The following is a 19,782-nucleotide window of genomic DNA, read 5'->3' as shown; positions in this document are numbered from 1 at the left end:
CCTAGCACCCCCCCATCCCCTTGGCCAACATCTCCAGCTTGATTGCTGCCAGCATTATTGATTGTTTTGTGTGAGTGCACCTAAGCTTGGCCCAAATCAAATACACTTCAATATGTTCCCAGGACACTGACTTATTGTGTATTGTTGAAAACATTGCCCTGTACCTCTGATATGTTGGATGTTTTAGGCCTCAGTTTTGAAAACGGTTAAACCATTTCAGTTTTTCTGTGAAGAAATGTTTGCAATTGTATAACTAACTGTATGTCATACTTTGAGTACATTTTGGGCCACAACAATGCTCAGCACTACTTCTTCATGTGATGTGGAAAATAAACCTTATCTTGTGTAATTCCTATCTATGATATGACATTTCTATACAAACTACAATGTGTTTCCTTTCAAACGATACCATCCATCTGCATGTGCAGCAAATAATTACTAAGTTACACACTTTTTAGTTTGGGTATAACATTTTAGGTGGAAATTCACATTTTTTGCCTGCCAGCTGAAGAGGTTTTCAAGGATGGTCACGGTGCCATCTTCCTCTTCCTAGGTTGTGGCAAATGTTTAAATTTGATAATAGAACATCCCTGCTGAGCTTAGCCACGCTGCCCCAGACAACACTGCAGATGCAAAAATATTCAGCAAGTGAGCAATCACTTTAAAAGCAGGTTGAAAATGACATATATTCCCCCTATGATGATGATGATATGCATGGAGAAATAAATCAGAGTGCAAGAGGGAGAATAGAAGAGAAATGGGGAGAGACAGTATCACCTGATCTGTCACATCTTAAAAAGCGCAGGGATGTGTCACCTCACGTCTTCAAAAAAAGAGATAGAACCCTCCTGGCACATTTTGATATGAAAGGTTTCTGTGATTGCTAATCTATGCAAAACAGTGACTCATTCATAATGCATGAGCAAGAAGAGATACCAATTTTGCAACGCTTTCAGATTATTAGATATTATCGTGAATGCAGCAGATGAAATATGAACTCTCCTACCTGTCCCATAGTAATTACATGAGTGGAGTGGTCTAAACAGCAGTGGTGGAAAAAAGTACTCAATTGTCATACTTGGAGTATAAGTAAATATACTATAAAATGATGGTGTATGGTCCCCAGTGGGGCACAGACCAACGGGATATAATCACAGAACTCCTAATAGGGATGAATGTGTTTTCCCCCCATTCTATGAATCACATTGTTCACCTTGATTTATTCACTTTAATGCTGAATCTTTAAGTATGAGCGGTTGACTGAGCTTTAACAGGCCGTCAATCACACTGATGACGTGATTAAATAGGAAGATCTTCATCCTCTCAAAACCTCGGCGACACACAGCAGGATTAAATTAAATTGGCAGGTATCCCAAGGACAATGAGTGTATCTTCTATTCAAAAGGCAGTTCAAAGTATGCAAGTTAGATTAGCATTCATTTAATAATAGCCAGCTTATCAAATTTCTGCTTGGATATTTGGGTTCTTTAGAAAGCCAAGTGTAATTGCATTGAGTTCTATGCCAGGTTCTTAACGCGGGTGGTTGCATGATTAAAGATTTGGCATCAATGTTTGAGTCTCTAGATTTACAATAGATGCAATGAATTGTACATATTTCTGATTGAAGCTTCATAACCGAGAGACATCAAGAGAAACCACTTCAATATCATTTACTAGCATATTCACCCAAATGCCACAGTAGATAGCATTAATTCCACAGAAGACAACTACACAACCTGAGAAATCATTATTGCCAAAGTTTTGGTGGGGATTTGACAGGTTCAGTTCATTTAACCATAACAACAGGAGCATAGCTGCTTTAGAGTTGGGGTGCACTTGACTCATTCAGTAGAAAATATACATATTTTTTAACAGAGTTGGCGATGAGCTAGCCCTTGAGCTGACCCATCTACGAGACAGACCGCAGGAATAAAAATACAGCCTCAATACTTCCTCTCACTCTTTTTAAAAAGCAGAGGAGCCCAATTTTTCAAAACTTCAATGTCAAAACGTCTCGATTGCACATCAGTCTTGCGGAAAAATAATTAAAAAAATATTGCTGACAATTTTATGCTTTTACATTCCTGGTAACTTTGCCATAAGGGATTTGCTCTTAAACCGAGTAGAGCAGAGTTGAGGGGTGGTATAAAAATCAACAAGGCTCTTCAAAGGCAACAAGAAAAAGAGAAACCTTAGCCTGCAATTAAAACAAGAGCTGCCAGCACAAAGGAGATGACATACTACTGTGCAGGTTTCTTCCACTACTTCACACAACCAGTTACCTGATCGATGTAATGACATGATTATGGTATGTGGAGTGGACACTAGTCATGTGCTGTGGTGGTCAACGCTCCCTGTTGATGTAGTTCTGGTAACTCTGTCTAGTTATGTTAGTGCTCACGTGAGTCACAAGTGACCCATTGTTTTTCCAAAGTGGTACCAATGTTTCAGTCCTCTTCAAATGAAGCATGGACTCTGGGGAATTCTGTCACAGATTCCACCACACCCCACTGGCTTTAATAGGGTCAGCAGATGCCTGCTTTCACCACAGCCAGTTGCCCCTGCCCCCCTCCGCCCCGTCACTTCCCTAAAAGGGCAACCTCCCCACAGGAGGGTCACAGAGCCCTAATGAGTGTGTGGTGGGGGGGGCTGATGTTAGTCAGCCGTCTGTCTGTGCCTGTAGGCTGGGAGAGGATGGACATGCACGCACACACTGCTGCCTTGGCAACAGCTAATGGGGATCCTAAGAAACGACTAAATGTTAATGACCACATACTGTACTCAAAATCTCCAACTGACATAGATACCGATATAATGACCTGCAAGGAAAAACATGTATAGGCAAACAGTCATGGCCAAGAACAAAGTGGTATATTGTCTGCCAGTTCCAATTGTGTGTTGAAAGTGAATGGGTCATGACAACATTTCACCAGCTCATTGAGACCAGAGGGATGGTGGTGCCATAGTGATCATGATCACAACATTTCCATAACAAAATTAACCATTGCGTTACTTTTGCTTGAGCAGTACAATTTCTGCATCCCTTATTATTCTCCCATAATGATTCAAACACTGCACACTTTGTGAAAACAAAACCACAAAAAAAATAGATAATTTACACATTCTCTCTTTTGGCTTTTCATGTCATCTCCAGTGCTGTCATTCTCCCTCTATCCTTGACCCCCTTTCATTGCTCCTTCTGTTATCTGAAATAATGTCAGGGCCTTCTTAGAATCTATTCATCAGAGCAAAAAGAAGCTGGCACTGACATTGATAAAAAAAACATCTGTGCCTCGCAGGGGTAAAAGGAGAGAGAAAGTAGAGAAGAAAGAGGAGCTTAAAATGAAACGGGCACGGCTGGGCTGCTGTCTCCCTCTTGTCCCCCCTCGTCAATGCCATTTCAATTGAAAAGTGCAGTGGTAATTAAATTGCAGCGGGGGTTAGGGGAGACTGTGCAGAGCAGTGACGGGGGCAGCACTGACATAAAGATGACACAATTCAGGGGGACGAGAGGGGCGACAGGCGGAAAGGGATGGAGGGGGGGGGGGGGGGCATGTGACAAATGCCGTTCATTCATACACACTGCCAGGTCCACACTACTCAATCTTCATGACATTTAAAATTAAATAAAAATTTAGATTTAAGACTCAGATATCCCCAACTGACCTTTCCCGAAATGAGAAGTTTTCTAAATTAGGCTAATCCATATCTTATACGAATGCAGCATAGGCAGAAATTTCTGTTATGCTTAGAGGATGAGCAGTTAAGTAAAACATCATTTGAAGATGCCCGTGTGTGTGTGTGTGTGTGTGTGTCAGCACAAAAGTAAGCGTGAGTCACTGCACGCCACGAGCTGTTGATCCACATTAGAGGACATTAATCCAGGCTCACTGATAAGCCTTGGAGAGCCAGCCTCCCATTCCTCATGTGCTACACCACCTTTCTCACACAACATTAACACTGATCAAAAACAAATGCTTTTCCTAATTTTGAAAATAAATCAATAGAAATACGGGATGCATATGTACCAGAGGAGGCTGGTGGAAGGAGCTATAGGAGGACAGGATCATTGTAATGGCTGGAATGGAATTAATGGAACAGCATCAAACGCATGGAAACCACGTTTGACTCCATTTCATTTATTGCATCCATTACAATGAGCCTATCCTCCTTTAGGTCCTCCAACCAGCCTCCTCTGATATGTACTGAAATACATTGATTCAAGATTAGATTTTTTCCCCCTCTTATACATGCTCTAGCATATCATGGTTAATATAAATAACAAAACATGAAAACCAATGTGAAAGGCAGAGATGTAGCCTAGCCTACCTACCAATAGTTATTTTTAAAGGCCTTGCATTTCTTGGTCTGCGGCATGATGCGTCAGACATATTTGATGACCAAAGAAATCAGATAATGGCTGTCATTTTCAATTTCATACTCAGCTCTTGGAAAGAAGAGCTTTGAGGGGCTGTCTTCAGAAAAACATGGTCTCACCACAAAAAAAGTATGGAGAAATACAATTTTTGCTTTGGACCTTGAAAAAACAATTTCCGTGCTATGCTTCTTGAGGAAGTGGTTTATGTAAAAAAAATATTAAAAAAACTAGTCTTGGATGGTGTCCAAGTGTGCAATAGCTCCTTTAAAAAGACATCCACACACCATTTATGTGACACATAGAACTAGAAGGTTTTCAGTTTTAAAAGGTTAGTTTAACAAATAGTGCATCAGCCATGGCATTGTATTGACACCTGAAGCAAACACTGAATGACAATCTATCGCTCTGACTCGCTCAGTCCCTGTTGCTCTGACTCACTCAATCCCTGTTGAGGTTAGTGAATTCTTACATTTTGCTGCCATCTATTGGACAAACAGATCATGGCACCCTCTTTTGAAATTAACAAGACGTCAACGAAGGTACTGATATTCAAAAACACGACGAAAAACCGCATACTGAAAAATAACAGATGGACCAATCTTGAGTTGAAAACAAATAAGCACTAAAGTCAAGGTTGGTCATCGGTCTTAATTTTTGAATTTTTTTTAATCCCAGTGGGTTCGTTTTGACTCGTTTTTTAATACTAGTTCTCTCTGCCAAAACCATCAGCTAGACACACTGCTGAGCACAGTGTTTCTTGCTCTTCTGCAGCATCCGCTTTAGACATCTAATGAAAAGCTCATGAAAAACCTAGAAAAACGGTTCAAACCCACATCTGTTAATATTATTCATAATATTCTGTTAATATTCAGGGGAGGCTCATACTCCAATAGTGAAAACTAGAAAACCACATTTCAAAGTGACTTGTGATCTGCCTAGTTCACCTACAATATTAGTTTCATGACCTCATGAAATGGCATGATTTCAGAGTTAGAAAAATAAGTGATGTGTGTGATGAGCTATTGTCCTCCCCTGACACAAAGCGTCTTGACTGTTGGTAGTCTAATAGACAAGTGCTATTAATATTTACGTGTCAACCCATACTGTAGCCAACTCTATTGTTCGCTGTTATTCCTTAACTTTTGGTGACAGGGGGGCAGTATTGAGTAGCTTGGATGAATAAGGTGCCCAGAGTAAACTGCCTGCTACTCTGTCCCAGATGCTAACATATGCATATTATTAGTAGTATTGGATAGAAAACACTGAAGTTTCTAAAACTGTTTGTATGATGTCTGTGAGTATAACAAAACTCATATGGCAGGCGAAAACCTGAGAAAAAGCCAACCAGGAAGTGGGAAAGTAGTTCTGTAGTTTTTCAACTCTTTGCCATTCCAATATACAGTGTAAATGGGGTCATATTGCACTTCCTAAGGCTTCCACTAGATGTCAACAGTCTTTAGAACTTTTTTTGAAGCTTCTACTGTGAAGTGGGGGTGAATGAGAGGGGATTGAGCCAGGTGTCTGGCAGAGTGCCACAGGCTTGTATTGGGCGGCCAGGAGAGAGTTTGCTCTCGTTTCATTGCTTTTCTACAGACAATGGAATTCTACGGTTGGAACATTATTGAAGATTTATGTTAAAAACATCCTAAAGACTGATTCTATACTTAGTTTGACAATTTTCTACGACACATATACATATATCTTCTTGAAATTTTTGTCCCGACGTTCGGCTGGACCTGAACGCGCGTTTGGATTTGTTTACCAAACGCCCTAACAAAAGAAGCTATTTGGACATAAATTATGAACTTTATCGAACAAATCAAACATTTATTGTGTAACTGGGATTCCTGGGAGTGCATTCTGATTCTATTTCTGACTAATGATGACTACACAATATGGCGGGTATCTTTTTGGCTGCTTTGTTGTGTGAATGCTGTACTCAAATTACTGCATGGTTTTCTTTTTCTGTAATGTAAAAAAAAAATCTGACACTGCGGTTGCATTAAGGAGAAGTATATCTCTAATTCCATGTATAACACTTGTATTTTTAATCAACATTTATGATGAGCATTTCTGTAAATTGATGTGGCTCTCTGCACAATCACTGCATGTTTTAGAACTACTGAACGTAACGCGCCAATGTAAAATGATTTTTTTTAAATATAAATATGCACTTCAGCAAACAAAACATGCATGTATTGTGTAACATGAAGTCCTATGAGTGTCATCTGATGAAGATCAAAGGTTAGTGATTCATTTTCTCTATTTGTGCTTTTTGTGACTCCTCTCTTTGGCTGGAAAAATGGCTGTTTTTCTGTGACTTGGTGGTGACCTAACAATCGTTTGTGGTGCTTTCGCTGTAAAGCCTTTTTGAAATCGGACACTGTGGCTGGATTAACAATAATTTTATCTTTAAAATGGTGTAAAATACTTGTATGCTTGAGGAATTTTAATTATGAGATATTTGTTGGTTTGAATTTGGCGCCCTGCACTTTCACTGGATGTTGGCGAGGTGGGACGCTACCGTCCCACATATCCCAGAAAGGTTTACAATAGAAGACTTGGTAGGCCAGAGTCATGGAGCTAAGCTCCCCGCTACCCTGTAGGGAAGGCATTGGGCACACCCATGGCCAGTGAGTCTCAGTAGCGCGCCAAAACCTCCAGGACCTGCTCTTTCACAGCGAGGGGAGAGTGCTGCTGCACACCTGCTGCACCGATACGGGTCTCCCAGCAGTCATAGCCACAGTCTCTCAAGTCCTGGATCGTGTTCTGGATCACCGAACACTCCGTTTCTACGAGAGGAAATCACAAAGAAAAACAAACCATCACACATTGTGAACTACATTTAACACCCAACTTGTTTTTGACCCTCCGTTCCTGCTTGCTGCACCGGAGGATTCATTTACATCTGTAGAGCTTGGGAGAAGGACTAGGTTTGCTACTGAAATGGCACCCCTCGGAGTCCGCACCCTAGGGTTCTGTGATGCGAGACTCCCACTAGGAGGTGGAGTCTGACAGCCGCTGTGAGAGCTGAACCCACAAAGCCCTCTCTAGCAAACACCAGGGTGCCCAATAACTGGATAATAATGTGTAAACATAGGCTAGGGCTAAAATGCTTGGGGTGAAAATGTGTCAAATAGGGGAGCAATTTCTGAAAGTAAAAGTAGAAAGCCTCCCACCATGCAGCAAAGGAAATGTTTGCGTGGGATTTGGATTTCAGACTGACCTTGAAGAGGGCATTTAACCTGAACCGCTTCTGTGGTGCTGTGTGGCTCAGTGTGTGTGGCTCAGCTGGGAAGAACATGGCACTAGCAACGCCAGGGTCATGGGTTCAATTCCCACTGGGGTCAAATATATTAACAAAATGTTTGCTCCCACTCTCTCTACTGTACAGTAAGTCGCTTTGGATAAAAGTGTCTGAAATGGCTACTATACTGTATTAGTAGTAGCAGTATTTATTCAGCTGAAGAACAAACAGTAAGCTAAAGTACATCTCTATGTGGAGAAAAATCATTACAAAGCTCATTACAAAGAAATGATAAATACGTAGCACGTCAGACAGTGGTGGGTTTTAACAAGGCTGCAGGATAGCAGGTTACATCACTGCATGTTTCGTCCCTGCTCTCGCTCAAATCAAAACGTCTCAGGTCAAAGCTGATCTGAGAGTACTGAGGGAAACACTTGACTAAACCTTTTGGAAAATAGCTGCAAACCACAAAAAATGTGCAACACTTCTTTGCTAGTACAACAAAACAAATCAACTTCATTTGGGGCTATATAGTCTGTTATGGGCTGCAGGCATAAGCAAAGGTGGCAGTGGATTTTTGTGGAAGATAAGCGGGAAACACGGGACCCTCCTGGCTAACTCAACCAGCTTTCCTTCTCCATGCCATCAGTTTGAGACATAACTTTTACCTCAAAAGAGGATGACATTTTGGCACACAACCCATATCTTGGCTCACCGTCAAATCAATATAATGAGCCAAATCTACTGATGTGTCGACATACAATCAGCATGCAGATGTCATTTCACAGATCTCGCTCACCGTTAAGAGGTCACACTATTCATAAAAATATAGACAAGGCAACAAGGCTTTCAGCAACTCTCTGCCTCAAAATTAAGGCCAGGGCCATAGATGGTGGCAATGCCAATGCAGTGTAAGAACACATAACATACAGACGCCCACAGTTGATTACTGTGAGCCAGATGAAAGTGCAGGGAGGCGTTACTAGCAGTCAGCTACAGTACCTGGTCTAAGCAAGGTAATGCCACAGCCCCCTCCTCCGGCACCAGTCAGCTTGCTGTGTAGACCTCTGGCCAGGGTGACCTGGCACAGGGTGTCCAGGGTCGTGTGTCCGACACCAATCACATTCAGGTGGTGCTGGTTGATGTCAATAAGCTCCTATGGGAGACATAATAGCAGATGTGGGTTTTGACATAATTTCATTTTCAATCTGGTTTGTATGAAAACACAATTTTGTTCTGTATTTTGGCTTTTCATGCAGCTATAGTTTTTACCAGGGGTGCAACTTTGGTTTTAGAAGTGAGGGGGGGTATAATTATTTTTATAAATGAAGATAACCACTCCAAACAGCCTACCCGAACACTCGCAGGCATCCGCATGGTCCTAAAGCACACCGTTGCCTCATTTTGTATCACATTCCAATGATAAAACTGGGGGGGGGGGGGGACAACAAACGCAATTTCAAAATGTTAAGGGGACATGTCCCCAGTCCCTAGTGAAAGTTGCACCCCTGGCTTTTACAATGTGTAAGAGTAAGTCAATAATTTTCTACGTTGTGTCAGACTGGTAGTGTCTGCCCCACCAGAACACACCGTCTATAGGCAACATGTGTTTCCATACTGTACCTCCAGGACATTGTAGTGCTCTGGTGTGGGGGTGTCGCTGGCCATCTCTGTTAAGGTCTGCTCACAGGTGCAGGAGACTGCATCCACAGACTCCAGTACAGGGTTTATAATAGAGGGAAACTGGAGGGGGGGAGGAAGAAAACAGCAAATAAAATATAGAATGAATACTTTTGACAAATAATTGGGAATTCAAAGTAAAGGAATTTAACAACACTAAATATACTTTTAAAAAGTCAGTGCAGACTAAAGCAGCAAATGTCCATAATAATGTCTCATCTAGCGGTCATATCATTAATTAAAACAGTCAGTACATATTGCATAGCAGCACAAAAAGCCAGTCACTCGGTGCTGAGCGGAAAAAATGTAGCTCTTTCCCACAATCACAACACTGCCAGTAACGTCACCTATGACAATCTAACAGAACAGAAGTGCTCACACCTGTGGATGTCACCGAGGCAACGGCACACAGGGGTGCTAGCTTAGCGCTTCTTCTCCATGTTTTATGAAGGCAGTCAATGCCAGGCCCCAGAGTATTTTTCCCATGCAAATTAAAGCCCTGGTGATTACACTAATTACAGGGCTGGGGAGGAGAACAAAGTGTAGACGAGACCACAGCCATTTAGTACCTTGTTCATTTTGTCCTTCACTCCAGCAACAAGTACCTTGGTGCTGCGAGGGACCTTGGTGTTCGTGAGTAGGATCCTTAACATTGGGACCCTACAAGTGGGAAAACATTAAAGGAAAGTTAGCAATATCATACCACATTATGTACCTGTATTTATTCAGGTGATGCTATTGTCAATGTTTCTCCTCATGAGTGTGTTAAGGGAATTTTTATCAATAATGACTAATTATGTATACATTTCAATCAGGACTGACTAATCAGAATACTATTATGTTACTGTATATGTACTAATCAGAATACTATTATGTTACTGTATATGTATGAATTTTCTTTCTTAATCCTAGTACTGAATGTGTGTAAATATAATCAAGAATTAGAACAATGACTGTCTGTTCCTTGGTAGAAATGAATGAACTATATCTTCAGACTGGCTAGAATGCTTATCTACACAAGAAGACCTTGGCTCATAAATTATATTAAATTGGTGGTGAGACGATGTGGGAAGGCTTGAGATACTGCCTTTGTACCAGGGTGGGAGAAGAGACGGGTTGGTACTGGAACTAATGACGTCATTTTCAGTTTATAACCTGTGGTAAACTATCGTGTTCAGTACTCTCGTGAATAAAAGCTGCTATTTGACTTTAAGACTGGGCTCTGTCCATTTTTATAAAATAAGGGTCATACAAATCCTTATGAATTGACAGAGTGTTTCATTTTAATTGCGTGTTAAAACAGAGGAATTCAATTCCTGTAACAGAGTGGCAATAGCAGAGTGGAGTCAATAGAATCCAAAGAGAAGGAGCACAGACTATATTTTCCATTCATTGTTTGTGACAGCATGGGCAGTGTCACAGAGGTACAGTGGGGCAAAAAAGTATTTAGTCAGCCACCAATTGTGCAAGTTCTCCCACTTAAAAAGAGGAGAGAGAGGCCTGTAATTTTCATCATAGGTACTAACTATGACAGACAAAATTAGATTTTGTTTCTTCAGAAAATCACATTGTAGGATTTTTTATGAATTTATTTGCAAATTATGGTGGAAAATAAGTATTTGGTCAATAACAAAAGTTTCTCAATACTTTGTTATTTACCCTTTGTTGGCAATGACAGAGGTCAAACGTTTTCTGTAAGTCTACACAAGGTTTTCACACACTGTTGCTGGTATTTTGGTCTATTCCTCCATGCAGATCTCCTCTAGAGCAGTGATGTTATGGGGCTGTTGCTGGGTAACACAGACTTTCAACTCCCTCCAAAGATTGTCTATGGGGTTGAGATCTGGAGACTGGCTAGGCTACTCCAGGACCTTGAAATGCTTCTTACGGAGCCACTCCTTTGTTGCGCCCGGGCGGTGTGTTTGGGATCATTGTCATGCTGAAAGACCCAGCCACGTTTCATCTTCAATGCCCTTGCTGATAGAAGAAGGTTTTCACTCAAAATCTCACGATACATGGCCCCATTCATTCTTTCCTTTACACGGATCAGTCGTCCTGGTCCCTTTGCAGAAAAACAGCCCCAAAGCATGATGTTTCCACCCCCATGCTTCACAGTAGGTATGGTGTTCTTTGGATGCAACTCAGCATTCTTTGTCCTCCAAACACAACGAGTTGAGTTTTTACCAAAAAGTTATATTTTGGTTTCATCTGACCATATGACATTCTCCCAATCTTCTTCTGGATCATCCAAATGCTCTCTAGCAAACTTCAGACGGGCCTGGACATGTACTGGCTTATGCAGGGGGACACGTCTGGCACTGCAGGATTTGAGTCCCTGGCGGCGTAGTGTGTTACTGATGGTAGGCTTTGTTACTTTGGTCCCAGCTCTCTGCAGGTCATTCACTAGGTCCCCCAACTGGTTCTGGGATTTTTGCTCACCGTTCGTGTGATCATTTTGACCCCACGGGGTGAGATCTTGCGTGGAGCCCCAGATCGAGGGAGATTATCAGTGGTCTTGTATGTCTTCCATTTCCTAATAATTGCTCCCACAGTTGATTTCTTCAAACCAAGCTGCTTACCTATTGCAGATTCAGTCTTCCCAGCCTGGTGCAGGCCTACAATTTTGTTTCTGGTGTCCATTGACAGCTCTTTAGTCTTGGCCATAGTGGAGTTTGGAGTGTGACTGTTTGAGGTTGTGGACAGTTGTCTTTTATACTGATAACAAGTTCAAACAGGTGCCATTAATACAGGTAACGAGTGGAGGACAGAGGAGCCTCTTGAATAATAAGTCACAGGTCTGTGAGAGCCAGAAATCTTGCTTGTTTGTAGGTGACCAAATACTTATTTTCCACCATAATTTGCAAATAAATTCATTAAAAATCCTACAATGTGATTTTCTGGATTTTTTTTCTTCTAATTTTGTCTGTCATAGTTTAAGTGTACCCATCATGAAAATTACAGGCCTCTCATCTTTTTAAGTGGGAGAACTTGCACAATTGGTGGCTGACTAAATACTTTTTTGCCCCACTGTATGTCCTTATTCTAAAGTAGTCCATTGTAACTGCATTGGGGATTTAATGCCACCTGCCATAATTATTCAAGAGTATAATCCATTAACACACTGACCTGGATGACATTCATTAATCCCTCCACAACACAGTCGACTACTTTAAAATAAGGCATGCTATCACACTCTGTATAACTGGCAATGTAAATTAGGCCCATTGACCATATTCACTGCAGTGACATGGAAAGGGATTGGTTTAGTGTACAGTACCTGCTTAAGGCTGTTATCTTCCCAGAACGGTATCTCAATATGCCACCTTCAAGAGTCAAAGCAAAGTGATAGGCCATCAATCAGATACCATAGAGTAATTTAAGCAAAATAGTATTTTCTGGCTGCAAAACAGCCCTCACACCACACAAAGGAATACTGCAGCTGGTGACTGCATTACATGCAGCACATTTCCCCACTGCTAACTGTAACAGCAGCCTGCTCACAGAGAACACACACAAGAAAAGTAACTCCCGCTACAATACTGTTCAGTGCCGTTCTGCAGACAGAACATGCTGCCAGATTGTATCACACCATTCATTGTACCAAACACACCACAAAGCGGTGTGCTACCGTGGGGTCTGTGCTGTTGAATGCACAAGGCAGAGGGATCCGGGTCTTACCCCATGTCCCCACAGCATTGTCTACGCCTGAGGGGTTCCCATGGATGATCCTCTCTCCCTGAAACGCCCACCTGTTAATTAGCTCCATCTCCACCTCACCCCACCTGTTGAAACACATTGAAATACAGAAGAGATGATTACAATGAGGATTTACACTGGGCCTTCAACCCCTATCTAACATAGCCCTCTTGTCCAGCCCCGCCCATACTGACATGTGAGGACATCAGAAACAAAGTCCGATCTGACTTCCAGAATTTATAACGAACAAGCATCCTCCAGTTGTGGAAATAGATTCAAGAAAAATGGGGATCTGAAAACTATAAAAATCTTTACAGATGACTGAAAAACAATATGTAGGTTGCTGGAGAAACTGCAGCCAAACGGAAGCAAATAGTTCACACTGTGGGCAGAATATATTTGTATTGACTGACTGTCTGGAGGGTGGAATAGCATATCCAAGGACTCAGCTAGTGGTGCTGCAGTCGCTACTCTAAAATAACTAGAGTAACTATAAATTAAGACAAATATGGCTTACAATGTTTTATTTGTTTGTTCCAATAAAAAAAAAACAGCTACTGGAGAGATTTCTTTAAATAATTCAATGTTAATAGATCCAGTAGGGTATTTGGTGTTAGGTCATTACCTGGCTGTGTTTTCCTGGTCACTCAGTGGAGAAGGGATGGTCCCACTGGCAGAAAGCATGGCTGCAGCCAGGCACACAGAGTAGGCAGCGCTGGACCCCAGACCCGCTCCAGTTGGCAACTCTGACCACACAGACACCGTCAGACTGGGCAACTCCCTGAGATGGACGAGAACTATTAACCACATTCAATCAATTACTGCAAACATTATCAGCATGGCTTTCTTACATCTAGGAATGTGACTGTAGTAGGATTTCTTCAGCCTAGTTGGGTATGGCTGAGTGAAAAACTATTAAATGTGGATGAAAAAGCTAAAAATAGCACTATTGTTTTTTGTGTTTAAACACCAGCTACACTAGTGTTTGTAATAGCTTTTAGGGCACTCAATCCCACACAAAAACATCACACTTTGCAACAGCTCCTACAGCAAAAACATCCCAAAAAAAGCACATTTCCTTTGATCTTAATCCAACTGGCCAAAGGGTCTAGACACAGCAGTCATTTTTATTGTGAACAACTAGTGTGGCGTACATATGTGCATGGGTGTGACTGCAGTAGACTTGCCCTTTCTGGGCAGACAAGACAGGCACTGTCAATGCCCATGGCAGCCGGGCTCTTTCTGTGCACTGTCAATGCCCATGACAGCCGGGCTCTTTCTGTGCACTGTCAATGCCCATGACAGCCGGGCTCTTTCTGGGCACTGTCAATGCCCATGACAGCCGGGCTCTTTCTGGGCACTGTCAATGCCCATGACAGCCGGGCTCTTTCTGGGCACTGTCAATGCCCATGACAGCCGGGCTCTTTCTGGGCACTGTCAATGCCCATGACAGCCGGGCTCTTTCTGGGCACTGTCAATGCCCATGACAGCCGGGCTCTTTCTGGGCACTGTCAATGCCCATGACAGCCGGGCTCTTTCTGGGCAGACAGGACAGGCACTGTCAATGCCCATGACAGCCGGGCTCTTTCTGGGCAGACAGGACAGGCACTGTCAATGCCCATGACAGCCAGGCTCTTTCTGGGCAGACAGGACAGGAGGACACTCAAAACTAATTAAGGAGCTGCTTTCCCTTGGGACAAGAAAATCCATACTTGTTAAGGCTGCAGCGTGAGCCCAGTGCCAGCCTATCATTAGTGGCTGTCCGTCCTGTCAGAGACCGTCCACCACTATCTCAGACATGCTAGCATAGCGCTGCAAGCGTCAACTCATGATTAGGCCTACTCCTTAGCATCTACCCAGCGCCTATCTGTCCAAGTCTTTCTCACTAGGATGGGGTCTGTGGTGTTCATTTGGGCATTAGAGGTTTGGTTCTTGGGTACCAAGATTAGCATTACCCTATGTTAACAGACCTATATAAATCAGTTGACACTCTTACCTTGACTTGGCAAAGACACAGAGGTAGATGTAGAGGAAGGCTAGGATGGCCATGCTGCGAGTATCCAAGGTTCCATTTGATACACCAACAAAGTTTCGCAGCATCCTGACAAGCTCTGCATCAAGCTCATTCACATTCCCCAGCTCAGCTGTGAGACAGAATGACAACGACAACATTACAATAAGAGAATTAAACAAAAACTACCACAACGATACTTTCAGCTGTTATTTTACAAATTTGCCAATAGTTTTTGGGTTCAATTCCAGCTCATCTCCAAAATGTGATACGTTGGCGTCTTGTGCTGATTGATAAACTGATTTTTAAAAATGTTACTTACTCATTTGTTACGTTTTGGGGGGGGATTGAGCTCAATGCGCAAATACATTGCACAGTTTTTCTAGAGATAAATCAGATCAAGCCTGAACTCTGCGATGTAGTAGGGAGTTGTAGATTCAAACGGGCCAATATACATATTTTAGTGCATAAAACATGGCAATTAACTACAATGACCATAATGGAGAGACGGAAGAGGAAGCAGGACGTCGGGATGATTTGCAAGAACATATGGCGGATGGTTGGACATGGTGGAGAGTGGCGGAGAGTAGTGCGGACCAAGTCGAGAAAATGGCTGTGCTGGAATGTGATCAATATGGGTGACAGTTCTGATGATATGGATCAGGAGGATGAGGGTCAAGGATCTGAATGGTCTGTAGTGGAAAGACATAGGAAGAAGAGAGATCATGAAACAGAAAGTAGTGGAGCATCTAGTAAAGAAGGCATAAAGAGGGTCAAGGTAGGAAGCAAGACTAATAATGTGTCGGAGTGGAAAGTTCTGATGGTGTTTGAGACCACAGGGCCTCGTTTACACTCTATCTGATTAACCAATGCCGTAGAGAAAGAGATAGGCGAATTCAAACTAGCCCGGTTCATTGGAAATGGAAGACTGCTAATACTTTGTGGTAGCCAGGCTCAGCAAGGGAATATTCTGCTAATGGAAAAGCTTAATGGGAAGAAGATTAAAAGCCATGTGCTTATGCTAGATTGAGGAGAGTCATCACTGGGGTTCCATTATCTATGTCCATAGATGATACTATAGAAAATGTGAAGAGAGGCAGAGTGATTGAGACCAAAGGATTGATCAGTAGGAAAGAAGGTCAATGATGTGAAAGCTTATCAGTGCTGCTCAGTACAGATAGGATTCCTTTTTTCAATGCAAGAAATGGAAAGCAGATGTTACTGTCGAACATGCTGAATAATCCTGAGGGTGGATTGTTTCAGCATGATATCAAGTGTAATAGGGTAGGGGTGCTTGATTGGGGAGGGTGATAGAAATTAGTATGGATAGATGTATTTTTTCTTAGTAGCACAGAATTCGGCAGACTATAATTGATCGCACATTCCAGCACAGTAGGTGTTTGGTTTGTTCTTCTTTTACGCCTGCTACAGAAGCAGAAGAATGCACGATCGTGATGCGATAGAGAGAGCAGCTGTTGCTTCGAGAGGTATCACTACCTGAAAAAACATCATCTAAGTGATTGATAGTTGGTATTCAGCAGTCATAAAAGTATGCTTTATTTACTTTGAAGAGCTACTAAACAGTGATTTTGTCAGAAATCATAGGCAGCAGCTCTATAGAGATGAGATTACTTGGAATTAAATAAAGTTGTTAAATAAATGTAATACTCACAATAACAGAAATATTTTTTTTAAGTAATGTGCATAAATGGTTAATAAGTGATAAGTAGTAATGGGTAGTCACTACCATCATGGGACTTTTATTCATTGTTTTATTCTGTGTTGTTACAGCATTTAACCTTACCCAAATAATCAAAACTCAAATCCATGAATATTTTTTTCATAAAAATAATTTAACCAAAATTACCACAAAAAGCACTAATAGCTCAGCACTATCAGAAGTGGAATACAGCTACTGGGAGGCCATTATGTACCGCAGCATGGATGCCAGGAACGTGAAGAGAAGGGACAAGTGTAGCAACCTTTGTACAACACCTACCTGGTCAAGAGCCTCTTTGTGTAATGACTAAGATGTTGGACTGATAGGGACCAGGGTTCAAATCCCACTCCAGTTACCAATCTGTCAGCCCTACAACATCTCTCACCTCCAAAGTCAGGGAGGAGCTGCTTCAACACGGCCACATCCCAGCTGAGGAAAGTGTTGATGTTGGGGAGATTGATGCAGACTTTACTAGTGGATGTGGCCTGCAACCGTAGGTATGTGCGCAGGTTCAAACTTACAGCCAGAGCCACCTAGCACGGGTGGGAGCAAAAATACCTCTGAATTATTGTTGTGGTTACTGTCAAATCAATTTAATTTCAACAACCAATCTTTCGGTGAACTGAAAACAATAACACTGCTTGTCCTGGGGGTCATATGACGAACAAATCTAATGAATACATAAAGATGATGGACTGGCATGGACAACTATCTTCAGTAAGATATTCATACAATAAAGTAAATCAGGCTCAAAATATACTTAACAAAAGTATAAAACGTAAAATGTAAAGTGTTGGTCCCATAGTTCATGAGCTTAAATAAATGATCCCAGAATTTTTCCATACACACACAAAAAAAAGCTTATTTCTCTCAAATGTTGTGCACAAATTTGTTTAAATCCCAGTTAGTTAACATGTCTCCTTTGCCAAGATAATCCATCCACAGGTGTGGTATATCAAGAAGCTGATTAAACAGCATGATCATTACACAGGTGCACTTTGTGCTGGGGACAATAAAGGAAAAATAAAATGTGCAGTTGTGTCACACAACAATGCCATATACGTCTCAATTTGAGAGGAAGTGTGCAATTGGCATGCTGACTGCAGCAATGTCCACCAGAGAGGATGCCATATAATGTTATGTTCATTTCTACTATATGCCACCTCCCAATGTCGTTTTAGAGAATTTGGCAGTCCAGCCGGCCTCATAACCGAAGACCACATGGAACCACGCCAGTCCAGGACCTCCACATCCAGCTTCTTCACCGGTGGGATCGTCTGAGACCAGCCACCCAGACAGCTGATGAAACTGAGGAGTATCTCTGTCTGTAATAAAGCCCTTTTGTGGGGAAAAACTCATTGTGAGTGGGTGGGCCTGGCTCCCCAGCGGGTAGGCCTATGCCCTCCCCGGCCCACCCATGGCTACGCCCCTGCCCAGTCATGTGAAATCCATTGATTGGGGCCTAATTCAATTTATTTCAATTGACTGATTTCCTTATGAACTGTAAATTTGTAAAATCATTAATTGTTGCATTTATAATATTGTTCAGTACATGTCTGTTTTTTTATTTTCACCTTGATTTAACCAGGTAAGCTAGTTGAGAACAAGTTCTCATTTACAACTGACCTGGCCAAGATAAAGCAAAGCAGTGCGACAAACAATAACACAGAGTTACACATGGAATAAACAAACATACAGTCAATAATACAATAGAGAAAGTATATATACAGTGTGTGCAAATGAGGTAGGATAAGGGGGTGAGGCAATAAATAGGCCATAGTGGCAAAAATATTACAGTATGGAAAATTAAACACTGGGGTGATAGATGTGCAAAAGATGAGTGTGCAGAAGATGAGTGTGCAAGTAGCAATACTGGGGTGCAAAGGAGCAAAATAAATAACAATATGGTGATGATAGTTGGATGGGCTATTTACAGGTGCAGTGATCTGTGAGCTGCTCTGACAGCTGGTGCTTAAAGCTAGTGAGGGAGATATGAGTCTCCAGTTTCAGTGATTTTTGAAGTTCGTTCCAGTCATTGGCAGCAGAGAACTGGAAGGAAAGGCAGCCGAAGGATGAATTGGCTTTGTGGGTGACCAGTGAAATATACCTGCTGGAGCGTGTGCTGCAGGTGGGTGCTACTATGGTGACCAGTGAGTTGAGATAAGGCGGGACTTTACCTAGCATAGACTTATAGATGACCTGGAGCCATTGGGTTTGGCGACAAATATGTAGTGAGGGCCAGCCAACGAGAGCATACAGGTCGCAGTAGTGGGTAGTATATGGGGCAGTGGTGACAAACTGGATGGCACTGTGATAGACTACATCCAATTTGCTGAGTAGAGTGTTGGAGGCTATTTTGTAAATGACATCGCCGAAGTCAAGGATCGGTAGGATGGTCAGTTTTACAAGGGTATGTTTGGCAGCATGAGTGAAGGATGCTTTGTTGTGAAATAGGAAATCCTCATGCCATTTGCACACACTGTATATAGACTTTATTTTTATATATTGTGTTACTGACTGCACGCTTGTTTATTCCATGTGTAACTCTGTTGTTTGTGTCGCACTGCTTTGCTTCATCTTGGCCAGGTCGCAGTTGAAAATGAGAACTTGTTCTCAACTAGCTTACCTGGTTAAATAAAGGTGAAATATAAAAAAATACTTACCTTGCCATGCACGACAGCGTGTTCTCCGTGGAGGATAGCTTTCCCTGGTGCAGACACTATACATTCCTTGATTTGCATTCTGATAGCAAAATAAAGCCTGCCAAGTAAATGTTGAATTGTTAGTAAAATAGATAACGTTAGCAAGCTTCTTCCAGTTAATTAATCGGGAAAACGTCCTGTAGCTATATATAGTAATACCTCCAAACCACTCCGTACGATGAGGGGTAGTCTTTACAAACACCCGTGGTAGTTTTAGAAAGGATAAAGCGTCCGTATGAAGCTGTCGGCACTGTTAAATACCACAATCTTGAAAACATCAAGCGACAGTCAACACAGCCAGCGGGACATGCCTCTGGCTTCATGTCCAATCAGCGCTAGAGGTGAGAT

At 42.1% G+C, this 19,782-nt stretch overlaps 1 protein-coding gene across 1 annotated transcript; it reads right to left on the bottom strand.

Annotated features, from left to right (window-relative positions):
- Positions 1-1,208: 1,208 nt before the first annotated feature.
- On the bottom strand, positions 1,209-19,740 carry LOC109871508 (mevalonate kinase). The gene is made up of 11 exons (XM_031818109.1): positions 19,594-19,740; positions 19,396-19,492; positions 17,118-17,265; positions 14,998-15,145; positions 13,627-13,782; positions 12,984-13,087; positions 12,583-12,628; positions 9,875-9,965; positions 9,249-9,368; positions 8,628-8,781; positions 1,209-7,170 (listed from the first exon to the last, which is right to left on the bottom strand). The coding sequence occupies exons 1-11, from the start codon at positions 19,710-19,712 to the stop codon at positions 7,019-7,021; spliced, it is 1,335 nt and encodes a 444-aa protein (XP_031673969.1). The 5' UTR covers positions 19,713-19,740; the 3' UTR covers positions 1,209-7,018.
- Between the last annotated feature and the right edge of the window lie 42 nt (positions 19,741-19,782).

This window comes from Oncorhynchus kisutch, linkage group LG3 (genome assembly GCF_002021735.2).
Source record: "Oncorhynchus kisutch isolate 150728-3 linkage group LG3, Okis_V2, whole genome shotgun sequence".
Lineage (NCBI taxonomy): Eukaryota > Metazoa > Chordata > Actinopteri > Salmoniformes > Salmonidae > Oncorhynchus > Oncorhynchus kisutch.
The sequence above is the reverse complement of the archived record's forward strand: the minus strand, read 5'-3'. Positions and strand labels throughout refer to the sequence as shown.